The 26,077-nt window shown below is 41.1% G+C and overlaps 1 protein-coding gene across 2 annotated transcripts in view; it reads left to right on the forward strand.

The window, feature by feature from the left end:
• The window catches only part of ddah1 (dimethylarginine dimethylaminohydrolase 1), a 78,625-nt gene that overhangs the window by 48,178 nt on the left and 4,370 nt on the right, over positions 1-26,077 (forward strand). For both annotated transcript variants that reach the window (XM_031284032.2, XM_031284031.2), the window contains 3 exons: positions 13,655-13,754; positions 15,989-16,062; positions 21,331-21,450. In XM_031284032.2, coding sequence (XP_031139892.2) covers positions 13,664-13,754; positions 15,989-16,062; positions 21,331-21,450 — 285 coding nt within the window. In that variant the 5' untranslated portion in view covers positions 13,655-13,663. The remainder of the gene's footprint in view (positions 1-13,654; positions 13,755-15,988; positions 16,063-21,330; positions 21,451-26,077) is intronic.

Genomic DNA, 26,077 nt, shown 5'->3' on the forward strand with positions numbered 1-26,077 from the left:
TTGTCTCTGCTGTGTTTCACTGTCAGGACACTTCATTAGGAAATACATTCTACAGTTACATAACTATTAGGCTCACTTTGTGACACTTGCTCTTTATTGTCTTTCCTGGCATTTCACAGTCGTGAAGTAAAAATCTTGTGGATTGTCACACTTTCAAAGAAAATAAAAAAGTGTACACAATACCCCTAGTTATGTGCTAATATGCTGATGAAGTACAGTACGTCCTGTACTCAGCTGCAGTGCTCCTGATGCAGCTTTCAGCAGAGTGGCCAACAGCACCGGACTCATTTTCATTTTTTGATTCCAGCTGATGTGTGAAGTGTTCTGCAACAAACCAGAGATTGGCAGAGAAGTGGTGCATTAGTTTCACGATGTTTCACTTTCAGCATGAACCAAAAACTTGTTATCGTTTGTCTTTTGGTGGTGCTAGCTTTGCTGTTTTCTATAGGTTTTCCATCACCCTTCTCCTTATTTCCATTGCATTTATTTTATTTTATAATATTTTTAATTAGTTTTAGGATGTAAAACTATCCAAGAAAAAGGATTTTCTGATTCTCCAGTATTTTTTTTTTCATTATCTCATTCATACCAAATCCCAATGCAGTGTCTAATGTGGTTCTTGTTCACTCCTTAGTAACTATCTAATACATAGTTTTGTGTATCTTATCATAAAATGTTACAAAATTATATTGTAATCGGCACCCCTGCAATACGAAACAGTAATCTGTGGTGTCGTAGAACCATCCTCTCGACACCAGTGACAGCTAAAGTTGTTTCCACAACCCTGGGCCTGCACTTCTCAGCAGTCTGGGTTCTCGGCAGTAAGTTGGACTTGTTTCAGGTGAGGGTTGGCTTCCGCCAGGGCTGCGCTTTGTCACCAATCCTGTTTTGAGATGTACATGGACAGGATATTGAGGCATAGTTGGGGTGGGGTGGGGTTGGAGTTCGGTGGGCTGGGGATCCTACACTTGCTTTTTGCAGATGATGTTATCCTGATGGCATTATCGGCCTGTGACCTTTAGCACTCACTGGATCGGTTCGCAGCCAAATGTGAAGCGGCTGGGATAAGGATCAGCACCTCTAAATCTGAGGCCATGGTTCTCAGCAGGAAACCGATGGAGTACCTACTCCGGGTAGGGAATGAGTCCTTACCCCAAGTGAAGGAGTTCAAGTATCTTGGGGTCTTGTTCGCGAGTGAGGGGACAATGGAGCGGTAGATTGGTCGGCGAATCGGCGGTATTACATTCACTTTATCGCACCGTTGTGACAAAAGAGAGCTGAGCCAGAAGGCAAAGCTCTCAATCTACCAGTCAATTTTCGTTCCTACCCTCACCTATGGTCGTGAAGTCTGGGTCATGACCGAAAGAACCAGATCCTGGGTACAAGCGGACAAAATGGGTTTCCTCAGGAGTATGGCTGGCGTCTCCCTTAGAGATAGGGTGAGAAGCTCAGTCATCCGTGAGGAACTCGGAGTAAAGCCGCTGCGCCTTTGCATCCAAAGGAGCCAGTTGAGGTGGTTCTCACATCTGGTAAGGATGCCCCCTGGGTGCCTCCCTAGGGAGGTGTTCCAGCCACGTCCAGCTGGGAGGAGGCCTCGAGGAAGACCCAGGACTAGGTGGAGGGATTATATCTCCACCTTGGCCTGGGGAACGCCTCGGGATCCCCCAGTCAGAGCTGATTAATTTGTAAATATTCACAGTAACAGCTACAGAGCAGCCACAGAGTAGCTGTCTGGAGGCATTACAGATGTTTACCAGTGTGCAGATAATGCTATTTCTAAAAGTAAAAAATGTTTCTGTCATCTTGGCTTTTTCTCACATTTGTGTGCTTCTCTGTGCATGAGGCCTGTTCTATTCTTCTAACACATAATCATGTCAAACTCTCTCACTGCTAAATCCCTGAAGTATGGTTAATTCCACATGGTTTTTCCTCTATTATACTTTAAAGGCAGATCCCTGGATCCAGCCCTGCTGGTTAACATTAGCACCTGACCTCTTGTTTAATGCTGAAAAGAGGAAAAAAAATCTTTCTGGGAAAGCCCTTCATTAGCATTTATGGGAAACCTTTTGGCCCATCTTGTTCTTTTTCCCTTTCAAGATTAAAACACATAGTCTTTTTCCTCATTTTTTCATACCAGCTCCTCCCATACATCAAACTTCACATGGCTGTTTTGGGAAATCCCTCAAAATGGGCAGTTAGTCTGTACTTTGCCTGGCAAAGTACACTTTTTTTTCCCTTTGGGCACACATCCATTGCATTCTTTGGAAATCGTGGGTGTAACCGTGTGGTATGGTGGTGTTTTCTTTCTGCAGAATGTGTTTCCATGCTGTTTTTAGTATTCTGGACAGAGCAAAGAGAATCAACCGCTGGAACACCTCAGCAATGAAAAGAATGCAGATGTGAAATGATATAAATATTGTTCAATCTAGACAGTATGTGTGGCTTCAAAAGGTGGTCAGATACTTTGATTGTATAAGCTCCCAGCCAACTTCATATGTTTTTTTTTTTTTTTATGTAGCAGATATTTATCATGTCTTGAACAGCTTGAACAAAAACTAACAGTCAGAGCACATGGTGGGACGAATCTTTGAGGGAATTGTCAGTCACGCTCCTCTTATCCAGTGAGGTCAATATTCTCTGACTCTGACTCCCCTTATCCTCCCACCTTATTTCTGTGGCTTTCCTGACCTCTTAGCTGGGGGTTCCTTCTCTGAGCAACCCGGCACTATACACTAAGAGGACTCCCTGCGTGGGAGGGAAGAGAGACAGAGTGGGGGAAGCCTTCAACAAGAACTTCATCTTAACGTGACTCAAATTCTCCGCCTCCTTTCTCGACCCTTTTTGTAGCTCTATACTCCCTGCTTTGCACTGCACTCAAAGCACCAAACATATCTTTTTCTCCTCCCTTGGAAAAAGCCATGGTAGGTCAGGCTCCAGGCCACATAGGTCCACAAATCCTTTGCAGAGTGTGTTTGGTTGGACATTCCGTTCTGTGACACACCTTGGGCCTCACAAATGTTGAAACAGCTTAAATATGTGGGAGCTCTGGGTATTTTTACTTTGGCTTTCCAGAGGCCTCAACCCGTGAAACAAAAACAAACACAATGGGGATTCCTACTGGAATCGTCTCAATTGAATCATCTATGGTACACGTGACACGCGTGCCAAGTTTTGATTCTGTAAGGGTAAAAAGATTGGTTAACCACAGCGCTCGGAAAGCCTGACATATATGGGAAATGACTTCTGGTGACAGTTGTCAGGCATTCCACTTTCCATTTAACTTTTTGTTCCTTTTGTCGATCCTAAACCATATGTACTTCCACAAAACCTCCCTGGCAGATGTCTGCTGAAGCATATGACCATCCTACATCAGTTCATCCTGTTTCCGAATGTCATTCAGTACAGTCTGATTGAATTGTTCAACGACCGCTTTTGGAAATGTCAGGCAGCCCACACTTTGTTCACATCTCCTTAAAGGGCCATGCCGCTGTGTTTGCAAGTCTTAGCTGCATTAAAGGAGAAAAGGCCTAAATTGATTATTTGAACAAACACAAAGGCAGACTTGTGTTTAGTATGATGGATTACACTGCGCAAGTAAGTTTCCAATATTAGATTTTCATATTATTCAGAAATGAATAGAAACCAATAGATGGCTTGAATGATTGGCAAATACATTCCAAATGTCAACACGTCATTAGTTGCAAAGGGCTTAGTTTTGATGTAAAGTGTACAGATTTGTAGCAAATGGACTAAAACATATGAAACATCTGGTATTGTTCTTTAAAATACTTTGAACACTACAGTGCTATATGGCCTTCTGCTCACACACAGACTTTATATTTAACACGTGGAGTGATTGACATACACAATGTGCTCACCTTGAACTCCCAGCCTCGCCACCCTTTACTTGAGATGTGGGTGGTCCTGTGTCTGTCAGCCCAGGTAGGGCAAAGGTGGTGGCGAGTAGGGTTTCCCACTCAGGTTTCCCTCGAGGAAAAAAAAAGAGAGGAAGAAGAAAGGCCATACAGTTTTTTTTTTCTCTGTATGTTGTCAACATGGCTTGCTATAATGTTGTAATATGACTTTTTACTGATTAGGCCAGTAGTGATTATTGACTTTGATAAAATCATTAGATATATGGCCATAGTAAAGTGTAAACCTCGGTTTATCAGAGGAACTTTATATCCTTCTTAAAATGGAGGAGAGTGGAACAACCTTTAACCATCGAGCAATCACAGTGTGTACGTTAGGCCTCCAATCTTTGGAATATTTCCCCTTTTTTTCCAATTGATGTCATACAGCACAGGAAATCTTGGTCGTAAAAGCATTTTATTAGCGTTGCTTGTCGGTGGTATAGAGCAGAGTGACCTGGAGGTCGATGCAAGCTGTTCGTCTCGAGCACAAACAACTATTGCTGACGTCCAACCAGCCTGCATTGCAGCAGTGCTTGAGGAGTTTGCCAAAAATTCTTTCCTAAAAAAAACAGCAATTCAGCATGAATTCTTGGTTGTGAATCTAACGTGGAGTAAATCTTCCCTTTTGTGGTAGCTACAGTTTAACATTGTGTTGTGATGTTTGATACGATATATTTTTTAGCAGACCAATGCAGCAAGGGAAGGGTGAACTGTAATTCTCCATGAGGTAGGTGAGTTTATTGGCTTTTCCCTCTTGTTTGGGTATAGAGGTCCAGTCTATGGGGGTCAAACCCAATAAACACGGAGGAGTCTGTGCCAAGTGGAGATGTATTAACTGAAGCCCCCTCTGTTTTTCCCTATGGTGGAGGCTCACGTTCATTCCTAACCAACAGCCCCCATCCTTTTGTTTTCCAACTGTTCCTAGCCTGCAGCTCTCCTGTATTTGTGGAGCCATCACAGTGAGAGGTAGGCAGCAGACACATTCTTTACAGCCCTGCTGATTGGAGGGAGCACTTTATTTGCTCTGGGACAGACTCATATTTCTGTTTATTTTTGCAGTACTCAGCTCTGCTTGGGTGTCTCTATGTGAGCGTGCACTGTGACCAGCAAGGTGTTACAGTACACAATGTTACTGAAGTCGCTCCTCCTTTACTGGTGAAGTTTCTCAATATTTCCTTTTTGTATTCTCCTCCTCTTTAAATATATATTACTGCATATTTGACATTACTTCTAAGTCCTGATTTATTTGCTGTTCTGCTTAGAAATGTGCAGGGTTCCTTTTTCCTGATAACAGATGATCTGGTTAAGAGTGTTATCTAAGAGTGATTCTACAAGCCTCATTCAAAGAGATACTCCTTAATCTGTAATTATTTCTAAGAACCTCCGTAGTTACATGGCTTATCAGTAACACACATCAAATCTGCAAGGATGTGTAAACGGTTTTATGGTCATCTCAGCTTTGAAATTCATTTAGATCTATAACAAACCTTAAACCTTCCCACAAAAATGAGGAAATACTACTTGTGTTTCTTGGTAGAGAGCGTTTTGTATCATCACCCCAGGACCCTAAATTGAGACGATGATGAGATGTAAGTGTGGTATTCTCTTTCAATTTTGGTTTTCCATCTAAAAATAATACAAGTAGCCAATTAACATCCCTAGTGGCTAATACAAAATTAATTACGGCAAAGTCTTTATTTTTGTTACATGACTACACAGCCAGTCATCCACACTTTTATGTGTAATTACATGAAGGGTACAGCAGCCTTTCTCAGCTCTCTGAAGTGCAATTACCTCTCTCTCTCTCTCTCTCTCTCACTCACATACACACACACACACACACACACACACACACACACACACACACACACACACACACACACACACACACCATACAGTATGCTCTTACAAAGCTGAAGATACCCCATTTAACAATCAGAGGCATAATGCCCTGCACTTTGTTCCTCAGTCTCTTTTCAAATGATTTGTGTAGTCCTGGCCTCGCTGCTATCTCTTACCATTCAGACGCCTTAACTGTGTCCAACTAGGACTAGTGTGGCATTTTCCTCCTTGGTGCCCTAAAATCCTGGGAGCCCTAAGTAAAAGCAGTCTGACACTGCAGTCAGTTTGGCTGAAACTGCCCTTTTTATCAAGGCAGCCTGCCATATCGTTGTGGTCTTCAGATCCGCTACTGTTAACTGTGCACGCCTTCACATTGACCTACTTCTCAACATTTATGTAATCCTAAAGCTGATGTGGGGGGGGCAAAGATGTCATGGCTTGGTTAACCACAGGTATGTTCCAACATACACCAAGGATTTGTTTGGATAACACAAGGACAGGCCATGGAGGGTTTGTTTTCTCTTGGCTGCCACTAAATGACTTGTTGTCATTTCATACTTTCGTTACAGGCTGTGACAGTGCAAACCCTCGCAGTTAGTTTTCTTAGGAATTTAACATTTGACCACCATGACAGCATCAGACTGGGCCCTTTTTTCCATTTATGCACCCACCTGTGTGACTCATGTATGAGTGCCCTGTGTACCTTGTGATTGCTGTTCTTACTGGTTTCTTCCTTCCTGACTAGAAAGAAATCATTAAATACTGATTTCCGATAAGAGGACTTCACACTTTCAGATTTGTTCTGTGTGCATCCTCTATGTGTTTAGTGTGTGCACGTAGGGCTATACAGTGGAGTGTAAGAGGTGTATGGATGTAACAATAGCCCTGTAAGAACCCCATTACATTCTGTAGATTTTCTCCCTCATGGCTGCCATTTATTCAAGCCTTCAGGCGCTCTTTTCTAAAGAAGCACTGAGTGAAACAGCTGCCCCTGGCAAACCTTTGACAAATCTATAATTGAGCCATTTAATCGTACTTACTTCTCTCAGAGCTCTGCAGCTTATCACAGCTCTATGGATATTTATATTGTCTTTCAGCTCATTGTTTTGGTTTTTATGGCCTGCAACTTTACTGTTTTGGTTCACTCTCATCAACCCAGTTTCCAGCCGCAGCAGGCAGCTGTTTTCAACAAAAAAAGCTCTCATAAACCCACTGTACACTGCTCAATACCAAAGCAGTCACAGTAAGCAACTAGATGGTTAACATAGGATCTCTCAAGAGTTGGTGGAGACCAAAACAGAGCTAAAAGAGTAAATTGTTGAACTTGTAATTGCCAGGTGGCCAGAAACAACTCCTGACGAATGCTAATGTTATTCCATGTCTGCTGGATGTGAAATTAGGCCAGTGGTTCCCAAACCTTTTTAGGCCATGGCACCCCTTCAGAGGAATTCTTTTCTTGTACCACCCAGCCCCCAATAAAACATGCGTATATGTATACAGATACTTATTAGTTTTAGCAATTGTGTTCAAATCACTGCTTAATGTCCTCTTTGTTGTCTTTACCAACCAAACTGTCTGGCATTATATGTCATTGATTTCATGCACTTTATAAATTCACAAACTGCAGCCGATAAGTGTCATTTAAAGAGGTTGACCTCTTTGCGTGTGAGACTCAGAGGAATGCTGTGTCCCCATTATGTTGGAGCGTGGGACTCTGTTGCCTGGTGTAGGGAGGCTAGGATGACCTTCAGGAATGCTATTGTTGTGTACACTGTTCCCTTTCCAAATGCACCCTGCTCTATCAGACTGATAGTCCTTTTTAGCAGAATGCGATATCAACGGGTACCAGGGGCGAGAGAATGGAGAAGGGGTCCATAAAAAGCCCCAAATAAAAGGTTGTTCTCTCTGCTCCGTCTCCCCTGTCCTGTGCTGGAACGGCAGGAATGTGGCAGGCAGACCGACTGAATCTCAGAGCCTTCAGCCCCTAATGAATTTTTCAAAGGCCTTTTTCATTCAAAGCAGGGTGCTGGCTAACAGCATGTCGCCTGGCCAAGCTCCTCAGGGGGACCAGGAGAATAGAGGGTTGGAGGGAGAGGAGAAAGAGGTGCTGGCAAAGAGAGTTGGCACCTAGGCCGGGTGGGGTATTGGATGTCCCTCACAGTGAGAGATAATAGGCCACTCAGCATGAAAAGCCACTGTAGGAGCATTCTTGACCCTGCCACGAGGGTCTAAAAGAGAATAGAGGGAATGTGAGAGACAAAGAAAGTAAGAAATACAGTGAAGGAGGAGAAGAAGAGAAAAAGGACCAGCGAGGAAAGACAGAGCCACTAAAGATGGTCATTGTTCGAACTATACCGTGGCCTTTGGGGGAGCCCACTTTTTTCACCGGGGGGGGGGGGGTTGTGCGCTTGTGACTTACAATGACTTACAAAGATACATAACAGCTACAAGTGTATGCACTATACAGGATTTACCCTATTATACTTTATTGACAGGAATTGATAGGTCAAACAGCAAACAGCCACCCACAAATAGTCTATAAACAAGCATCAGGCTGTCTTTGAGATTTCACATGAACACCGTTTAAAGTTACTCAGGCTACCGAAGAATACCATAATTCCTCCCTTCAATTAGGCCTAAGCGACGCACCCCAAGCTTCCATCCTTAACCGTTTTGCCAGCAGCGTGTTCGCATTTGAACAAAGTGCTGTGTCCACAGTGTGTGCAGACTGTAGTTACAGTATTGCCTGAAGCCTTTTGGAGGAGCAACACTTAGGTTTTAGTTTGTGATCTCCCTGCAGGGGAAATGGTAGCCTGGTCCGACCAGACTCTTGTACATTTCATTTGTACAGAGAGTCTGACCACTCTCCATTGACAAGTGTTAACTTCCTTGAAGGCAGGTACTCTGTTGAGGTTTAATACTATTGGATCTGCCCAGAGCCACTCTGGATCTGCCATAACCAATCACTAACGTTTGGTCGTGACGTATGTCATGCGCATGTGCAACAAGAGGGGAGACCGACAACAACTATTTGCTTATATTTAGCATTAGCATCGCTAGCGTTAGCCTTAGCTAACTCCTTCACCACTAACGGAGCGGGCTGGAAAATCTAACTTTTCCCGAACCCCGTGGGGAGGAGGGCCACAACATCATGGCCACCAACACAACTCAGCAAAGATTGTTCTCGCTCGGGCTTTAACTTCTGGATATTCTGCAGCGTTGCTGCCACAACGGACCGAATGGCTTCGCTCGCATCTTTCTAGAGCACGACCTCAACGTCATCGTTCTCAGCCACTCCCTCTGTTCGCTGATTGGACCTACAAATATTTGACCGGAGAAAACCAAAGAATATACCGCAAACCCAGACGGAGTACTGAAGGGAAATGAAAATTGAGCGGAAGTAAGTAGGAGGGCAGAGCCAGGCTAGGGAAATGGGCTCTAACATGTTCCATTTTAGCTTCAACTTTACTCTGCAAACAAAAGTGTATTGGGAGTTGCACCTGGAATTGCCTCCAGCCTGAAATTAAACAACAAGAACTTTGCTATTAAAATGTGAAAAAATGAAGTGAAAAACATGCAGCTGTTACTTGCATCTATTCTGAATAAAACCAAAGGATGCAGCCAATGGCCAAGTGTGACTTTGCTCAAGATGCAAAGGCGTTATACTTTCAGCTATTCCATCAATCAATAGATAATCTCTCTCAAGGGTTAAAGACGACACAAGGGTTAACAAATAGCCATGTATATGGGCTCTTCCAGTCTCTCCACTGCTGGCTGTTCCAATATAACGGGAGAGAGGAGCAAGAGGGGTTAGGATCGTGACCGACCTCTGACGAGCTGTTACCACCACCATCTTCAGCCAGAGAGGACATTATTTCTTCAGCTTCTTCTTGAGTTGTCACCCCGGCGGGAGGTGTGCCAACAGGGCTTGCAGCAGGTGAATCGGTCGTGCTATTAACGTCATCACTACAGAATTTCTTAGTAAAACCAAAATCAATTAAACTGCCTTGTTTTGTTTTTTTTGTCATGGCTATATGATGCTAACTGCAAAATGGATTTCAAGAACTTAGCACGCTGATTAATGGCCCAAAATTTCACAAATCACGTTTTCAGGGGAGCCCATGTCTTATTAAGCTAGCTCCCCTGTAGTTCGCACCCTGAAGATGGTGTATTCTAACAAAAAAGAAACTTGAAATGTCTGCACCTGTTGAAGGTATTGTTTGTCACTTTGGGAACTATTCTTATTCACTTTCTCGCCTGGAGTGGGTGAGAATATCCATGCCACTCTCATGTCTCTATGGTAAACATGAACCTACAGCCAGCTGTGGTCAGCTTAGCATGGCACAAAGACTGGAACAGGGAAACCAAAGGTTTTGCTTATCGTACAAACAGAATTTTTTACCAAAATGTTGAACTATTCCTTTAAATGCTTCCACTTTATTGTTGATGGTAACTGACTTTCCCCCACAACTTAAAAAAGAGCAGCTTGAGATATCAATGATTGTAGGGGGTCATGTCAAAAAAAAAAAAAACTCATTGAACCCTACTACCCAACTACGCAAAAGTATATAGGTTATCTGCTTCAATGAATCTGTGTTTCTGCTACAACAAGACAAGACAAGCGTCAAAATGTGCCTTAAACTACATGAAGAATGCAGGTCAGCAGTGTGATGGTTTCAGGAGGGTTTTCTTGGCTTAAGTCAGGCCTGTTGGTGCCAGCTGAGAATTGCTTAAACGCCACAGCCAATGGGAACCTTGTAGCTGAGCAGGTACATCCCTATGGCCATTGTGTCTTTGAATATTTTCAGCACCAACCAGATTAGCTCCAATAAGTCCTGCACAGGATCTCAAGCCAACAGGGCACAATGTGGGACGCATGCTTTGGAATTTAGGATGTTTTAAAGGCAAAATGGACACATTCGCTCTATTTTTGCTGATTTCCCTTGATGCTACCACCCAGGAAATGAAACAATTTGACCCAAATGTGCCTTAAATCGCAACAGCCCATGCTTACCTGTTCAATTTCTGACTTTGGCACAGGGTCAAAGCTAGCCTGGAGTGCACCCACAAAACTAGAACCAAATCTAGAAGCAATATATGGGTCAGATCCGGCTCCTACTTGGTCGTACAGTACAAGAACACAGCTGAGTGTGTCACTCTCAGCCACAGGTGGCCCTACTTAAATGACAAGCAAGCTGAACCCATATATGATGCTGATGTAAAATGCAAGTTTAAGTCATTGGAAACTGATGTTGGAATAGTCATTGACATTACACAATATCTGCTTTGTGAGCATTTTAGTGTTTCTAGTTTCTCTTGCAGGATTTGGGCAACAACCTTTGTTTAATTATAGTAAGTTAGTCTGTAATTTATGTTTGGGTAGTTAGTGCATGCCTGACCATTCACAAACTGTATACACAAGCCCATTACATCACTACACTCAATCTTCTCCTGTGTGCACTAACCTTTTTAGCGGGGAGGAACCTCAATAAAATGTTGTGACTGTGAATGGTTCTAATGCATGCTATTTTTAAAATGTAGTTTGTTATTGTTCTTTTTCAACCAAAATATTTGTGCTTTGTCCACATCTTATTTTCTGTGTATACAAAATCTCTCATCCAAACTCAAAAGCTATTATTTTACTTGGGTCAGTGTGGAAAGACATCCTAATTGATGTTCTCTACCACACACGCAGACAGAGCAGATATCACACTGTTGTCTGTGTATAGTGGCCATTACATTTCACATGGGGAGGAGGGGGGCCCTAAACACCCTTTGGGTCACATCACCTCCAGTGATGTCAGAGGAAATGCCAGAGAGCTGAGGTAAAGAGCTGCTTCTTACAGCCCTGCAGATTCCTGGGCAGACGACCACTGTGATAGTGGAGGCTCCAATGTGCTACAAGCAGAAGAAGAAAGGAAAAAACAGTGGCTGATAATGATGGTGAAGACACGGAACAGTGTGTATAATGTGTGTGGCCTTGTCGGTAAAGGTGTTTTGATTATACTCAATATGATCTGGACAGGGTATCAAATAGTAGGTCCCTGTTCTCCAGCTTAATTGTGCAAATCTGGCCTCTGATTGGCACAGACATACAGACAAGGTTGTTGTTAATACTGTACATGACAAGTTTGAACTAACTGAGGTTTCCTCACAATAAATTAGTGAATCAGATGAATCAGTGATTGAGCAACATGACTGGGAACAGCTAAACAAACATAGAAAATACAACATAGCGCAAGTTATCTGTAAGTCATTTGGATATTATAGTTCCTCAGAATCTGACTCAACCTTTTTATTTGGCACCCAACATGCCTACAAACCTTAGCGGTGCCTTGGTTTGTTATTGCTTTGCATGAAGGACTTATACTTATCCATAAGCTGCACACTGTTGAAATCCAAGCTTTTAAGAAACCACTAATGGATTTGATGATTCTGTGGAATTCCACGGTCTGTTTTCTGAAAAGCGAATAGATTGGAAGTGCCATTGTGGTTGTGAGCCATTGAGTCATAAGGTAAATTAAAGAAGTAGTCATGCAAACAAACGGCTGTAAAAACTAATACATGTCATTATTGAATAAACACTCAGTTGCTAATTTGTTAGGTACACTAAGCTAAAACTAATGCAGTCTAATACAACAGACCTGTATTAAAATCCTTAATGAAGGTTATAATGTTTTTTTTAAAAGAGGTGTAGAGAGGTGTTGAATCAACTGAATGCTTTTTTTGTAGGATGTAGTTTGTGGTACTGTTGAACTCTATTACATTATGCAGATAGGTGTTATTTAGCCTATCCTCATTGATATGTATGGGGAAAAATGGTAGAAACACTTGTCAGTATAACAATACAATTCAACAGCTCCACAAACCCCAAAATGACCATACAGTCGAAGTTAGGATTTATTGCAAGACTGTTGTATTAGACTGCAGCTAGGTGTGCCTATTAAACTGGCAACCGAGTGTATAATGCCATTATGTATGTATTTTTTACATAAGGAAATGACAGTTTTGTATTCATGTGTGTGCATGCAGGCCTTAATTGTCTTATCTGGGGAGTGCATGGCAGTCTACCTGGATGACCTCATGGTTCGGCCTTCCACAAAATGAGGAGAAGCAGAAGCATTGTGTTCGCCAAAAAGCACAGTGAGCAGGCTGAGGTCATAGTGAGATAGGGCTTGTGGAAACACTGATGCTCTAACATGACTGGCCTTGGAAACTACTCCCGCAGGAGCCCCAAAAACAGGACAGTAAAAGCACACTGGGCGGTCAGACAGGAGAGCAGACCTGCTCTTTCCTTAGGTATTGAGTGCAGCAGAGAGGACATGCAGGTGAAATGTGGTTTGCCCCCTCACTTTCCATCCAGGGAATGCATTTCATAATATGTGTTAATGCTCTCCGGGTGGCAGCCATCCTTTTACTTCCTTCCTATGAATATATGAAAGACAAATGACCCAGAACATGAGGACAGGAAGAGGATTTTTTAGAGTTTGTGTTGATCCTTCATCATACTTATTTTCCGCAGCCACTGCCTTGTAAAAGTTTGAACGTACATCCTCCAAAATGACATAATTTCATGGCTCATTAAAATGATGTCATCGCAACCTGTTGGAGGGAAAAAGGTTTGGTTTCATTGCGCTCAATCTCAGGAATCTGAGTACTGCTAAACACTGTGCCTTCCAGATATCCATTGAAAATCCTCAAACTGATTTTCATCATCTTGTTTACAGATGTCTGATTAGAACTGGACTATATCATAATATTCTTGAAGATAGGAAATGCTGATGGTTTGGGCCATTTGGTGGTGTAGCTTACTGTACGCCATCAGAGTTCAGTCTTGTGTTTAATATCAGCAGATGTTTTATGTGTATTTCTTGTTTGTGTCCTTGTGGTTGTTCCAGACGGAGGCAATGAAAGGAGCTCTGAAGGATTTGAATCTGAACATTGTGGAAATGACTGACGAGAACGCCACACTGGATGGAGGAGATGTGCTTTTTACAGGTAAACTATGTCTCCTCAATCACTGAACACCTTAAACTTCTGCATCGTCAAACAACAGCCTGAAGCCATCCACATTAGAAGATTTTAGAAAAAGAATAGCTGTCACTCTCCCTAAAGGGGTGATGAATATAATATATAAATGAAACTGTGAAGGTGAGACAGGGTACTGTTGGCATTTATATACTGTATGGCTTGAGAGGTGGTACTATGTTGTCTGTGTCGGTTTGTACTGGGTGCAAATGTGGATACATGCACACCTAAAATTTTGTAAAATCAGTCAAAAATTGGTCAACATGATTTAACATAGACCAAAGTGTTGTACAACTTCATTTTAACAGTAAAAGCTACCATGAGTACCATTACACAACAAAAAACACAAAATCAAAGGTTTATAGCTCATTTAACGTATCTAAATCAGGATCTACAGCAAAAGAAAAACAAACATCTTCATTAAGTATTTAACACATGGATGGATTAAACAACATACTAGTAATGTTGCCTGATTTTCTTAGAGTTTGTTAACTTGTAAACTGTAAAATGTGCCATGTAAGTGGAACTAGTGAAAGGCCATGGGGCCAGGGCTTTTCTCCATGTTTTCTCAAATGCCAGTTTACATTATCATGGCACATGAACATTGCTTCCCACACTGTCAACAGAAATGAAATATTTCCATTATAAGCTTGGATGCTTTTAGTTTGATTTCCTGCATGGCATGCATTTAAATCAATCAGCACACAGATAAGTACATTTTTTGTTCTCATGAACAGCTTAAAAAAATATTTTTCCATTTTGCTTCAATGATTGAGGTCAGTAATGACGTGCGTTCTACTTAAGAGTTTTCCACGAAAGGCCATAAACAAACGCAGAAATTCTCAGACCATTATATTGTATAATATTGTAAAGCAGCAAAATAACTTACATCGTTCTGATTGGCTTGCAGGAGTCTGATGAAATCGGCCAACAGGATGCTTTGTGTTGTGTTTGCCTCTGTCTCATCCATTACTTTTGCATCTCATTAAAATACAAAAGTCTTATTTCTAACTTGATACACTTTACAAATGTCACTCTGGATTCAAAACATGGTAACGGGTCAGGGAGAAGTCTGACAACTGACTAACCACCGATGAACTTGGGTTTTACTGTAATCCATTACCTCCAAGAACTATGCATGTGCTTGTAGATTTTAAGTACAAATAAGAGGATGTAATTGTAAACAGAAAAGATTAGAGAGCAGTGAGATAGCAGAGTGTGAGTAGTCTCAGCTCACACTCAGTTTACTAAGTGAACAGAGGGTTGTGTGTCTGTAAGTTTGTGTCTGTGTTTCGGGATCCTCCACACAAACATTCCTCTGTACAACCTCGATGACCTGGTGCCTCAGCACACTAAGCAGAACTTCCCTCAAAAAATGTTCTCTAGCAAAAACACTGTGTACCATACTGTTTGGTCAAATCGCAGCAGCAGGACTCCACGCTCTCACCATGGGACTTTTATTCCTCTGGCATCAGTTAATAAAATTTGGTGAGGGCAGAGAATTGTGGACACAGTTGTGTGGTGAGTTACAATGTGGGTCAGTGTCATCTAACACTGCGAAAGCCACAGGGAAAAAAGTATCGTACACTTAATTGGGTTTCTAGACACTGGCTCTATGCGCTCGTTCCTTCCAGCTGAAATCGGTTTCACATGGCAGAGCTAGAAACATTTCCTGTTGGCAAGACCCCGGCTAACGACTCATTTTGTAAAGCCTCAGCAGCTAGGTTAGGAGCCCATCCCGGTGCTCAGTGTGCTGCTGCAGCCTCGCCAGGCATCCAGGGCTCTGTCTGCTTATGCCCCACCATTCTGACCACAGTTGGCCTTTCTCACAGGCATGCATAAACTGTGCACTCTGGTGACTGCAGTGTTCACCTACAGTAGATCCACAGGCTCACTGTATTGCTGGTGTTCAAGATTTTTAGACTTTATGACTGTAGATTTAACAGATTTTAGAACTGTTTAGATGTTGTATGTCTGTTCATACTGCAAATATTATGCTAATTGTTACTATAAGTCCTATATGCAGGTGTCCATATATAGTTTTTTTTAAACTATTAGCCTTTGATAGTTTTTAGTTACTATATATTGTGTATGTATCTGTTGATCTGTGGCGAGCTGCGTTTTGGATTGAATTAAATTGAATTGAGTTTAATTTAATTGATATTCGCTTACACAACTTCAGTGGCGTCTCGTTCTTTCTTCAGGTCGAGAGTTCTTTGTGGGCCTTTCCAAACGGACCAATCAGAGAGGAGCAGAGATCCTAGCAGATGCATTTAAGGTGAGTTTAAATGGTGCACATAAACGTAAAGTTACCTTGCTCGAAACTGACTAAAGTTAGTGTGTAAGCGACCCGTTATAATGTTATAATATACATGCACAAATATGTACATACAATGTACTTTAAGCTGAATTAATTGATGGGTATAGCCACTTTGGGGCAGCCCAAAAAACTCTAAATATATATTATAATATTGACATATTATCACCTTATAAAGTTGACATGGCAACCAGAGCTTTTTTGCACAAAACATCTGCTTGCTGCAGCTGGAAACAACACTGTTAAGACCGATGTTAGTTTCAGGCCATAAAACCAAAACAAGGAGCTGAAAATCTGTTAATCATTATGAAAATATGTTTTGAATCCGTTGTTATTGGCACTTTACTTTATGAGTGAGTGAATATCTTAAAGCAACACCAAAGATTATTTTGTACCTTAAAATAATGTTTCCAAAATCGTTTCAGTGGTTCATCAACTCGTAACAGGGTGAACGGCACTTCTGCATTCGCTTTACGGCCCTCTATCAGCTAACACCGCGCTATGCAAGTTTGCCAGATCGGGTAGTGGATCTGTAGTTCAATGAGAACGGCAATGGACAATTCTGCTTCCAACCTGTAGGGGGACGGAAGAGGAAAAGTGCTTTGGTGCTTTAACAGAAATATCTTTTTTTTAATATACAACCACCACCCTGCCTTCTGAATTCTCTTAAATGCACAAGCCTGCTGTGAGCAATCAGACATCGCAAACAAGAAAGAAAGATATAAACATGTTATCAATTTTCGCTTCAGGCCAGGAAGATAACAGCATCATCACTCCATTCATCTTGCTTTTTTCATCCTGTTCTCTCTAATTCCATTTCTCCCTCCATCCATCTCTGCCTCCCTCCACCCCATGCTTTCTGTCCATTATATAGACAGAAAGCATAAATAAACGTAGAGTTACCTTGCTCGAAACTGACTGAAGTGAGTGTCTAAGCGACCCATTACATAATATACATGCGCAGTACATACAATGTACTTTAACCTGAATTAATTGATGGGTATAGCCACTTTGGGGCTGTGCAACAAACTGTAAACATCTATTATAATATGGGGGGGGGGGTGTCTAACTGTGTGTCAATCACTGCTCATGCACACACATTCATTCTCCCTTCTGGGGGGAGGGGCTTAGGAGACAGTTTTGGGCTTTAGCGGAAAGGGGGAGGGACTGAGAAGTTGTCGATGTTAAAGTAATTTGGCTAAGTCCTGGATTTTCACAATCCTACCTATAGCACCTTTAATGCAAGCATCTGCCACCCCTGTTTACAGTGATGAAGCAAGCAGTTGTTGACCCTGATCTAAAAGGTGATTTGGGAGAGCAAACACTTGCCTCATTAACTATTGTAGATTTTATCATCATCAATCATTACTTCCATGTCAAAGTTCAGTCTTTCATCATTTACATTGTAAGTAAATGAATGAACTGTTGGCTATTTTGTTGTTGATTTGATCACTGGAGGCAAAGTCTTGAGAGTGAGTCTTTTCTCCGTTTAAATTGGACAAATGTTACATCATCATTAATTTACTCATCTTCAATAGGATAGATGATATTCTATGTTTTTCTTTTTGTCAACATATCCCATGAAAAGACCAAAATCAACGACTAATTGACCCACCAACTATTTATGTACTGCCTGTGTTGCCAGAGCCGGATAAAGCTTATTACTAGACTTCCACTGTTGTTCAAAAACTATTTAAACAAATCAGTGACCCACAGTGTTAACCTGGGGTCTTTCATTGTTGAACTTTACACACACTGTACACTGTCCTGCTAACATTAAATTAGTGCATTACTTGAGTAACGTTTGCTAAAAACTAACATATCAATTATTTTAGGAAATTTACAATTTTTTAAGATGAAAGCATATACATTTGGCCCATTTAAGGATTTCAGAGAGTATTGAGAGACGCCTTGTTCGTTTTGGTCTTTTCATTGTATTTGTTGACGGTAAGCAAAATATTGATCACAAGCTTAATCCTTTAAGTAAAAGGCAACGGTAAGTGTATACGCCCGGTCTGTGTGTCTTTTCAAGCCTTGCTGATGTCAATGATTTTGTATTTCATCATATTTTCCTTTTCAGCTACTTACTGACTAATTCCCATGCGCTGTGGCAAGACGTTGATAGCCACATTCAAGCTCAACAATCACCTCTCACACATGGCACACACATCGAAAGGAAATACTCAACAAAATATCCCAAAACATCAGTGAAACAACAGATTCAGGCTATAACTGGAAGGATTTAGGCATGCAGCCTGCAAACAGGGTCACGGTGTGGGTCACAAACACAGACTGATTCTATCTGTCCTGTTTACTGTTATTGTAATGTCAAGACGTTTCATACTGCAGACTTTATGCGTATCGCTTTTGGATTTGCTCTAAGAGACTGTAACAAAAGAGAAAAGCCGGCTGGCTCACAAGTTCAGAGGTGGGTCATGATGTCAAGAGTTCAACACATTACGGTAACCTGAATGGCCTTATTGGTGTGCTTCCTTCTTCCCATCTGTATCTGATTTGAATTCCTTATTATGGATTCCTCAGTGTTTTCTCTTTTCTTTGATAAGACAGGACTTAATGATGCGTCTCTGGCAAATGACACTAGGAAAAATCACTTGAGCGTCCATTATTGTTCTTTCCGTTTTTTATCAGATTGATTCCTCCTATCACTGTTGTTTTTTCCTTTCATTATCAAATTAAGAATCACTTGGTTGCCAGGTTTGTTTAGCACTCAACAACTACGTACAGATGTCAGAGCTCTTTTCTTTATGGTCCTTTCAGAGGTCAGAGCAGATGTAGCTGTTGATTGAATCGGTTTGTTTGGGAAGAAGTGATATAGAGGCCAAGCCACTTATTTTTGTCTACAGCTAGAGGTGTTGACCCCTAACTGGTACCAATATGACACAAATATGAACTTCTGGGGTGGTGAATAGGGTCTGTTCACAACATAGCAGTAAGTCAGCCTGTTGGTGCAGATGAAAAGCCACTCTATCTCTCCCTTAATTCCCATGAGGATTTATCTTGACAAGGAGAAAGGTCTGACTCGTATTTCTAATTTTGCACTGCAAGAAAACTTCCTGTTCATGGATAAGGTTTGAAGGAAGTTCAGATTGGATAATTCCCAGTTGCCCTTTTGTATTTTCTAAACAAGTGCCAAGGAAAGAGGTCAGGAAAACATCAAGGATGGAGTAATTTCAGTTTTTCGCATGATGAAATGCCAAGTGCTATTTGGTCATTCAGTCACAATAACAATTTCAGTGAATCATAGTGCTTTAATTGAGCTAATGATGCAGTACCTGAGAAGTGTTAACATATACTTGAATGGAAAATGTCACAAAAGAGTCAAACTATGGAGAATGTTCACAATACTTCATGGTGTTTTATGAAGCTAAGAGCTATAAAAACCAATTCAAAACACATTGTGTGATTAAGAAAACACACTGATGTCAGTTCTTAGGCACAAACCTAAATTGATATGCTCATATAAATGCATTCGCGTAGATTTAGGAAGGAAAGGTCTTGGCAAATAAGCTTGAAGTCTCATATCCTATCATAATTCAAATTAGAGGTCAATATCACTTCAAGGTTTACAAATCTCTATAGGACCCAACTCTGGCATTTGCGATTCTTGAAAGGCTTACAGTACGTCTGTCACAATCTGTATCATGTATCAAATGCTCATCAATCAACTTAAAAGTGGGGAAATTCTTGCAGTCCAGTAAATGAGTGAATCAAAATCAAAACAAAGTCAGTGGTAAAATGGTGTTATTTCAGCAGCGTATGCTATGCTATAATTCTTCAAGTATGAACCCAAGGCTTTAATTCTTAAAACATGGAGGCTTTCAACTGGCATTTTAATGAAGGGGTCGGCCCGAAATCAGCTGTTTGAAGGCTTACATAAATAAAACACTATAGGTCCCTATACAGTACTGTAGAAATGATCCTAGGCTGCATTAATATCGAACATATAAATCAATATGGATGTAATTGCAGGCTCAATGCTTTTATCTGAAAAGTTTACAGATGTAAAGACCCTGAAAACACATTGTCTTAATGGGCCTCGTTCTATGAGCGATGTGATCCTACATAACCTCTACATTTTCTGCCATGGTTTGAAAGGCTTTCGTCATTTCATATGATGTATTTCTATGTGATTTTCTCCTTGCTTTTCTCACTGATTGGAAGTTGGCAGCGCAAATAAATGTGATGAGCTAGTGCTGTTTGCCGATGTTGATAGGCTACTGTTCATTAAATGTGATCTCACACAGTCCTAAAGAAGCATACTAGCTGATATTTTATATACTGTATATTGTTGATAGGTAATACCTTAATAATATAACTTTAATTGTTGCTTGTTTAGTCGTGAATTTTTAATATTATAGAGATACTTAAGATGGGAAACAAAGTTGTAAAAGACTTTAATTATATTTTAAAGACACCTATGGCATTTTTATATGCCGTGTTGTTTTGTAACGTGGTATGCAACATCCTGCAGCCAGAAAAAGCCTCTCCAATCAGGCTCCTACAAGTTGCTCGGTAATAACCCCATGAGCCCTGGGCTCAGTAACATCATCTCCCAGACACTCCTGCTGTTTCTGCCCCTGAGCTGCTCACTACTTCATTTTAAAAGCCACGTTAGACCCAGTTTAACGATCCTGCACACACCACCACAGTGCTCTTAGAATCTTTTATGATAAAAAAACAAAACAACATATATTACATAATTTTACTTACGCTGACTGGAGCTGCAGCGCTTTGTTGTGGTTTTAAAGGATTATGAAGCATTGTTACTGACAAAGGAAGACTTTCACTAAGTTGTCGCACCTGTACAATCCAATCCTTTCTTTTTATAAAGATTATCTTATTTGGATTAATTACATATACGTTTGTTTTCAAATATTTTGTATTTGTAGATATATGTGAGGCAATATTACCACAGTTTATGTATAGGGTTATTACATTGCTATACAGTATAAAAGGTTTGTCTCTTTTTGTAACCTCAGTTGAAAACCTCCTATGTAGAAGTATGATTGTGAGGAAACAGCATGTCAGCAAATGTAGAGGCGGGCTCTTAATGTATGACACCACAAACTGAAACCACAAAGTGATTCCTGCTCAACAGTTTGACCCTAGAGAGAGCTGCGATTAATTGAAATCATTTTTTTATTACCTGGTTCTGTCCTATCCATAATATTCAGTTTTCACTTCACCTAATTGGATTGTGTTTTGCAGGACTACGCTGTGTCAACTGTGCCCGTGCTGGAAGGGCTGCACCTGAAAAGCTTCTGCAGTATGGGAGGACCCGGCCTTATTGTAATCGGCTCCAGTGAACCAGCACAGAAAGCCCTCAAAGTATGGAATTTGTGTATGTATGTGTTGTACAGTGCAGTAAAAGCAAAGCATCATCCCATCGCTATGCTTCCCCCAGCTGTAGTCATGGAAACCACTGAATCAGTGTAGTGCCATTGTTTATATAACTGTGACGCACATTGACGCAGCTGATTTTTTATTTTTTTGGGGTGACTCTTGGCTCGATGCTGTTGGTATTAGGAGCCCAGCTCTTTTTTTCCCCCCTTTCTGCAAAGTATTCAGCAAGAATAACACTACAAGACAGGACATCACACGTGTTGATTCAGAGCAGACTCCCTTACTTACAACTTGATTGCTGCTTCCCACTGCAAGTACATTGAGACCACCTGTCATCTTAATCCTTTCCTCATTAATTCATATTCTCAGCTAATCTAAGGGGATTGCCCCTGGTGCTTACACTCCAGCTTCAATTACAAAGGTATTGTCCTTCCATTAAACAGCTTGAGCTCATTAGCCCATAAAAGGCTTCTGAATCGATCGAGCTCCATCGCAACAATAGCCCTTAAAAAATAAACCCAGGGGATGCTGAACACACTCAACATGAACAAGAGGCAGTTTACACCCTGAAAGAGAAAGATTGGTCATTGGTCGCTTTCACAAAGAACGTAATACATCTTAGCCCATCCCTCTGATGGAATTATCCCTAAAATTCCCACACATTAAAACACAAGACTATACGCAAACTTTTCTCACAGCACACATGACTGAAATACAGGGGGATATGTAATGTCATATTAACACAGCATAGACACATATGCTCTATGTTTAATTACATACGTATGAAGACTTACACACAAACACACCCTTGGCCTTGATAGGTCCTCCCTGGCAGGACTTTTCATTTGCCTCCTAGTGTGATATCTCCCCCTACTGGCCCAACCTTACACAAGGTTACTTTAAGTCAAGTAAGAGCCTATTAGGTGGCAATTACAACCAGACCATCTGAGAGCACATCTTAATAAAGCAAAATACTTGAGATCAGCACAAGGTCAGACATGTTGGTTTTGTATCCATGTTTGCATAGCTTAGGTGTACAAAAGAAGTCAAGACTGTGTGCATAAACACATGCACTAATTGATTTTATATTCCAGTGTTGACTTATTAAGATTCCTGCCTGTTTGATCACCCCAGTAATTAGCTACTGGAGCGAGGACACTTAATGACAGACTGCTTGCTTTCTAATTACGGCTTACGTCACCCTCTCTTGCGGCAATTAGCTCCTGTTTTAAAGGGCTTTTAACAACCCTGGATTTGTAATTAGGTAATGTTCTCATTGTGGGGGGAGTGAGATCTCATGAATGCTGTTTTAATGAATTCAAAGTGCTTGTTTTGGATGTGGATGCAGCTCTTATGGCAATGAGGCTCCTTGTCTGCGTACCCTTGGACAAAGACACTTTGTACAAATTAAAGTTGGAGCCGGAGTTTGTCTTTAGGGAGCTAGAATTTTGCTAGTATAAAATAATCAGACAAGAGAGGAGACCCTGACCTGTTGGCAATGTGGATTTAGAATAGAAGGTCTGTAGCCGATACTTACTCTTTGTATATCTCACTGACATGTGACGCTGTTAGTTTTCACTCTTTTGCAGTTGCTCCGTTGGCTCCGTCTTTATCTGGATGTGTGCTCAGAATGTGTGTATGAAGGCCAGGTGTAGTCTCCTGTCTGTGTTTAGCTCTCCCATGGATGAGAATACACGCTGACCGGATGGATTTCGTCATCCATCTGCCGCTGTCACTGCCAAGCTTTACTTATGAAGTCATCATCCCGAAATACCACCTCTTGTCAGAGGCTGCAGCACCCACTCCCTGTTCTCTCACACACTTATTCCCTCCCTATAGGGGACTCACAGGGCAGGTTCTAGCTCACCAGTCATCCCTTTACTCAGCCTTGTTTGATTCATGAGGTCATTACTCCCTACTGGTCAGGGTTTAAACTTTACCTCAAGGATGTTTACACGCTTGGGTTTTTATAGATAATGAGGTGACAACATGGTGAAGGTTGTAATCAGGATGAGTTGTGTGTGATGACCAAATCCTGATCACAAATGTATACACAAGCAAGTTACCAAAATATGAACATATTCTACATTTTTTGATGAACTTTGAAATTTGATAAACAAATTGATGGGTTATCTACAGTCTATTGTTATCTAGTATGTTCAATAGATAATTTAGAATTAGGTCTCTGAATTGTCGCCTTGTCTTTTCCTGAGACAATAATCGAACAAGACTAAAAGAGTCTACAGCCACGCTAACGGCTGTACTGAGGCATAGTGGTGCTTTGAGCTAAATGCTAACAGCAGCATGCTAACATGCTCACAACGCTAACAAGGTGAAGTATAGTAGGTATAATGTTTATTCATCATCTTCTTTCAGCATGTTAGCGTTCTAGCATTAGCTCCAAACACTAAGTACAGCTTTGGCTGGTGGGAATGTCATTAGTTTAGCAGGTATTTAGTCATAAACCAAAGTATTCATTAAACTCGAAGAAAAGTTAAGATTCATCCTGGAAAGGAAGGGTGCATTAATGTCTTTACAAAACTTCATGGCAATCTATTCAATAGTTGTGGAGATCAGTCTGGCCTAAATGGTGGACAACTGACCAACAGACATTGTCATCCCTGGAGTCACACTGCTAGCGTGGCTAAGAAAAAGGGATGAGCTTTGCAGCATGTATCATCAGGAATATGGCTTTTGAGCACTGTGTTTACTTGCCAATGATGTTATTGAGCCTATGAGTCAGCTACAGAGTCAAAAGGCAGCAGCTGATACCATATCATATGTTACATTGCAGGATCTCTGATTTGCTGCCTTGTTTGTTTATAATATAACAAAATGTCATCTTCCATCAGATACCTTAGGGTGCAGGAATTAACACTCCCTTTAGACCAATAGTATTTCCAGAGTAAACTATGTGTCAAGGAGCAACAAAAAACATTTATTGTACATCAACAGGAACCAATTTCAGTTTAATTTCCCCTTCCTAGTTCCAAGTAGGATTTGTCATGTACATGCTGCTGTTGTTCATCAGTGAAAAGATGTATCGTAAAACTTTTAAAGGCTCCCTGGGAAGGATTACTACAATGAGAATTATAAATATTCATATCAGGGGCCAAAATACAGATTATGCCGATGGCCACTGTGGACGGCATCAGGTCCAGTAAATTGTCAGTGTTTTTGGTAACTCGTCGAGATTGCCCAGGAGGGGAGTTTACTACCTTCCAGTAAATATTTTGTTTCAGCAGCTCTGACTGAGCACATTCTGCTGCCCAGTTACCACTCTGTGTATTAACTGGACCTCGGCCACTGTCCAGAAGTAAGTTGCTGCTGATTTGCTGTAACTTGATGCCTGGCCAGGATGACAGTGTACAAGCCTTGGTTTTTCCATTTTATCTTTTGCTCTTAAACATTTGCACAAATCTGAGGCATATTACAGATGTCAGGCAGATGAACCAATGTAAGCAAAATCGTCTGGAAGTACAAGCTAAGAATTGCTATAAAAAACATACAGTAACCAAGATAACCTGCCCTTGATTTTTTTTTATTTATTATGCCCTGAGATTTCAATAAATGAAGTCCTCTTCAGTATTAAAAATAGTTAGTAATAGTAATCTGGCCTCATTGACCGGTTGCACCCACTGACATGGAACAGAGAACCAACTGTTATTTTAGTCAGGTGAATTTACTGAGGATTTAATTGCATTTCATGGATCACAACTTTACACGAAGCTTGATGAAATCCTGCTGTAGGACATTTTCCTAACACCCATTGTTTACATTGAGAAAATGAGATGTTTTAGAGACTGCGAGTGAAGCAGGAACTGTGATCTTTGGTGGAGTCGGCGTTTGTTCTCCCCTCTGCCACTCTTAATCCCCCTGTGTGTGAGAGACAGTGTTGGCGGTCACGCACATGGACAGTGTTTTCATTTAGGGCTGCTGCAATCATCCAACACACCCAGAAGTGACCTGGGAATGTGTCTGGTCTGGTTACACACATCCAGACGTACACTACGGTACACACTGCTTGTACTCCACCCTGCGGCGCTGCACTCAGAAACGGCAATATCAGCTCCTATTAAGTTATTTTAATGTATTGGGTCGTTAGCAGGGATTGTTAATTTACTTTTTATTCATCAAAAAATTAGTTATGGCTAGTCAGCTATGCTATACTGGTGTTACTTCTTTTTATTCTTTGTTTTTAACATTGTTGGAGCAAAACTTTCATTACTGTGTTGGCTTTGCCCGGCATTTCCCAGAGATCACTTATTTAACAATGCGTCTAGTCTTTTTCCTTGGGTTTTCTATTTAATGATGTGATTTACTGCTCATACGAACCTCACGATTGTTCTTCTATTTATTCCAACCAAGCACTATTGCTGCTGCCAGAAACATAAAATGTGTCACTATTGTGTGCCGAGTAGATTTTCCCAGGAAAGCCCTAACAGAGTATTTAGAACAGCACATTTGCTTTTGGGTTGGATCAGTTGGAGATCTATTTACATGACAATAGCTCATTTCTTTCAGGGTGCAAGAAGTGTGAGTGCATTCATCTTATTATGCAGGTAATATAATGTGAAGTAATCCATATTTCTATATAACTCACAAAGGAAAA

This window comes from Sander lucioperca, chromosome 11 (genome assembly GCF_008315115.2).
Source record: "Sander lucioperca isolate FBNREF2018 chromosome 11, SLUC_FBN_1.2, whole genome shotgun sequence".
NCBI lineage: Eukaryota > Metazoa > Chordata > Actinopteri > Perciformes > Percidae > Sander > Sander lucioperca.